General features: G+C 31.3%; 1 protein-coding gene across 1 annotated transcript; it reads left to right on the forward strand.

Annotated features, from left to right (window-relative positions):
* The first annotated feature begins 3,685 nt into the window (after positions 1-3,685).
* Positions 3,686-4,578, forward strand: LOC145005608 (uncharacterized). The gene has a single exon (XM_078964721.1). The coding sequence runs from the start codon at positions 3,759-3,761 to the stop codon at positions 4,398-4,400; it is 642 nt and encodes a 213-aa protein (XP_078820847.1). The 5' UTR covers positions 3,686-3,758; the 3' UTR covers positions 4,401-4,578.

The following is a 4,578-nucleotide window of genomic DNA, read 5'->3' on the forward strand; positions in this document are numbered from 1 at the left end:
AGCCAACCCATAATATATATTTCTGATTATTTAATATTTATTATCCACTTTAATATATATATATATATATATATATATATATATATATATATATATATATATATATATATATATATATATTAATAAAAAAATAAAGAGCGTTGGATTTATGGAATACTCGAACCAATAATTTAGCCCGCACATCTTTCTTGCAACAAAAAATTTAATTACATGTTTGTAGTTTAATTAATTAATCAAAATATTAAAATATAATACAAGAATTATATCTTGAGGCCAAAAGAGGTGGTGGTTACGTGACTAAGATTTGAAATGGGCATGCCATCGTTTTCAAACGAACAAGTCAGTGAGTGAGTATAATATAGTTTGGTGCGTTATTGGTCAAAATTGAACTGTAAATCGTAAATACGGATTTTCCAATAAAGAAACCGAATGGTTCGATATTGTGGTTCGGTTTCTTGTGGCTGCGGTGTGGTTTTTAACCGCGTGAGGATTTTTGTGCAGTTTTTTTTTCCATTTGTCATATGCAAAGATTTTAATGGAATTTTTAGTTGATAAACCAAGTAGAAAGATTACGTAGGACGTGTAATTTTTATATCTTAAACAAACATAGTTCGATAATTCAATAATGAAGGCATTTTTATGGATAATATCTAGGCTAGTCAAGAATGCATAACTTTAATAAGCATAAAAAGAGTTGAAAATGTTTTTTTCGATGCGGTTCGTTTATTTTCGGTTATTACAAAAATAAAAACCGCACTGCATTGAAAATTTTCGGTTTTGCAAAATTAAAAATCGCATCATTGGTTTTCGTTTCGGTTTCATTTTATCGGTTTCGGTTTACACGGGTTTTTTTGGTTTTCTTTATTTGTGGTTCGGTTTTTCTCACCCCTATAACCGAAGACCACAAGATAAATGTTTTTTTATAGATACAGAAAAATACACAATAGATTAATAAAATGGTTAGGAAAAAAAATACTAGTAATCCTTTACCACTAGGATTCGTGTTTATTTGACCGAAGCAAATAAAAACAATATTAGAAAATATCTCAAAATTTTTACATTTGTTGGAAAATGGGTTAAAACCCAAACCCCATGGACCTATGGGTTGAAGCTGAGAAACCGAACACATTCAAAAACCGAACCCAATGGATTATAAAAATCGAAAATCGAGATTAGCGGTTAGGTTCGGTTTTAAAATTGATCCAAACCGACTCATGATCACCCTTAACTAAAACAACTATTTATGCATTTTTGGTAAAATGACAAATCTCTTTGAAACATTGATGTTAAACCTAAGTAATTTACTATAGTGTTATTTTCATTTACTCCAGTATCACATCTCTTTGGTATATTTGAATAAATATTTTATTGAACGAGCTTGATTGCATTACTTAACATTAAAATATCTTTGATATTATTTCGAATGATCAATGTTATACATAACATTTCTGTTATCCAACCTAACACTATACTTTTCAACAAAAGATTCATCATTTCGTTTCCTATATATAATAAACCATCATCATTAGGTGAAGTTTGATTAGAGAAGTTCGTCGGAAAGTTTTTTAAACACTTACTATCTACTATGAATGGGAATTTCATGGATCATAACCATTAATTCACTCGCAAGTTGATACAAGTCTGGATCTTCATGAATGTTCGAAATCTCGGCCGAAATACATTGATCAATATGTTCAACGGTACAAAGTTTGTGATTAGAGTGCATAAAGAGACATAATTGTACCTGCTTGAAACTTTCTAAATAAAAACCGTTTAAAATTTTAATTTTAATTTAACGCACCTGCTTGAACCTTTCTAAATAACGATTTCTCACTTGGGTCTTTAATCAATACATCAAGCTTGATTTTAAATAGGCTACATAGGATATTTGGTATGTCTTCAGGTTGAAGAGTTGTTTCTTTAAGAAACCGTTTAATTTCTAGCCATTTGAATTGGATGTTATAGTTATAAAAAAATCTAAATATTCGAACCATTTACAAAGATACAACATCCAAATAGTTATGCATGTATCGTGCACCACCAGTTTATATGTAATAGGGAATACACTTCGGTCAAAATTAAAAATAATTTTTCAAAGTGTATAGGTCTTATATGACATTATATATGCAAATTATATGTAAAAGGAAATATACTTCAGTCAAAATTTATTCTAGGGAATAACACTTTAAATTAGTTTTAGGAACAAAATTTATATATAATCTCACTCTATTATTGCAAACTTTGTAAGGGATTATCCACAAATTATCCATGGTTTCATATGCTAAATCCATGTATGAAAATATGTTTTGTTGTAGAGTATGTACGTGTTTGGATTTATCCAAGGAGGTTTAACTTTATATTTTTCTAAGTTAGTGTTTAAGGTCATCAATTCTAAAGGGTCTTATATTCTCCAAGTTTAACCTAATATTATATTCCATTTGTCTCATGTTAATAGTCCATGTTTTATTTGTAATTTGCCCCAAAATAATAGACTACTTATAAAAATAAATATCACTTTTACCAACATACCGGTTATTATTGGTTAACCTACCATGAAATTAAATGCAACAAAATGGTACGAATGTCATTTCATTTAATAAAGTTAGTAGTAATTAATCTGTATGTTTTTTTGTCCGTGGACAATAATTTTGGGATAAATGGAATAGTTGTCTTGGTGGTTCACAAAAAACATATACATAATAAAAAAAATTAACTCGGTCATTTATGAACTTTTTTTTTATTATTGTTGGTCATAAGCATGAATAAAAGATGAGGGTTTATAATAAAATCAAAAGTCCTTATATTTTTTGTTCGGTTACAACTCACAAACCAATTGAGCCACCACAAGAAAAATAGTTTTATAGGTTGAGAGTTAACTAGGGGTGGAAATTATTTGGTCCGGAACTTAAAAACCTGAAAATCAAATCGGACTGAAATTGATTTCATTAAGGAACCATATTCAAATTTGGGTTTTGGTTGGATTTGAAACCAAACTGAATTGTAAATTGGGTTTTTGGTTCGTGTTTCGGTCTCATGAAGTTTAAATTAAACCAAACCGAAAAACCGAATTTCATAAATCAACTAATTAAAAAATATATTGTATACTTTATATTAAATAAAAGTATTAATTCTAAAATAAAAATCATTTTAACTTATTTACTTTTTAGATCATTTTGTATGAAACTTTAGTTCTTTCTATTTGTAACTTTAGATTTCTGTATTAAAAACATTTTAATTTATGCTTGAAAATTTTTTAAGTTAATATTTGGTTTCTTTAGTTTTCAAGCCGAACCTAACTGAAGTAGAATTCGGTTTTCGGTTTTCGAATTAGAAAAAAAATTCAAACCAAATATTAACTTAAAAAATTCAATTTTGTTCGGTTTTCAAATTGGACAAAAAAAATTCAAACCGCAGAAACCGGTTCGAGGAAACCAAAAACCCGAACCTAGGCTATCTGTTTCATTACAAGTAATTCTAGAAAATTAGTTTATGGGTTGAGGCCTAACTGTTTCATTACAACTAATTCTTTGATTTTTATCCTTTAATTGCAAACTGAACTTAATTCGTTGACCAAGTGAAATGTCAAAGTAGTTGACTGGTCAATTTCTTTACCATGTACTTGCAGTGAAAGCAAACCCTAGATAACTAGCTAGCTCCCTCAACAACATCAACATCTGAAGTGAAAGCAAAGAAAACTCAGCACTCACCCATCATCAAAAGCCAACACTCTCTAACTGCATCCTCCAAATTCCACCACCATGGAATCCCAAACCCTACCGGAAAACCCACCACCACCACCAATAGCCTTTGACTACAGCTCCAATGTGGACACCTCCCGTGCTTTCAGTTCAGTGAAAGAAGCCGTGGCCATCTTCGGAGAGAAGTTTCTCACCGGAGAAATCTTCTTACCATCTCCTAAACCCCCATTCGCCTTACCAAAACAAGAAACACCATCATGGAAATCCACACATAGCACTCAAACTTCATGGAAATCATGCTCGTCTTCCAGAGAAATCGAAGAAGAGCCGCCGCCGCCGGTGCCAGTGCTTGTTACCTCCCTGAAAAAGCTTGAGTCGGAACTTGAAGAAACGAAGAAAGAGTTGAAGTTACTGAAAGAGAAAGAGTCTGAGACCGAGGTGGCTTTGGCTTCTTTAAACGCTGAGCTCCAAAAGAACATGTCAAAGATCGCAAAAGCTGAAAAGGTAGTGGAGCAGAGCTCAATGTCAGGCTTGACCCCGGTGGTAAGTGGTGGTGGAGGGAGGAAGATGACGGAGAGGAAAGTAGTGAAGAAGAAACCGATAATTCCTCTTCTGGGAGACTTGTTTTCAAAGAAAAAGGGAAGATCAAATTCTTCTATGCTAAATCCACTGTATACATCTTCTCAGATGCACTGGAATTGAAAACTTAAGGCGTTATAAGTTTCTTGCTTGCATGTATGCATTGGTCTATGAATATTCATTGCAATCATTATATTTGTTACATTTAGTGTGATTTAAATTGCTATTACTAGTTAATTTCTTTTTGGGTGTTAAAGAATAAAGAAAAAAAGAAACTGTGTAGTTAATTCTTAGTGTTTGA

Source organism: Lactuca saligna, chromosome 7 (genome assembly GCF_052625555.1).
Source record: "Lactuca saligna cultivar CGN05327 chromosome 7, ASM5262555v1, whole genome shotgun sequence".
Lineage (NCBI taxonomy): Eukaryota > Viridiplantae > Streptophyta > Magnoliopsida > Asterales > Asteraceae > Lactuca > Lactuca saligna.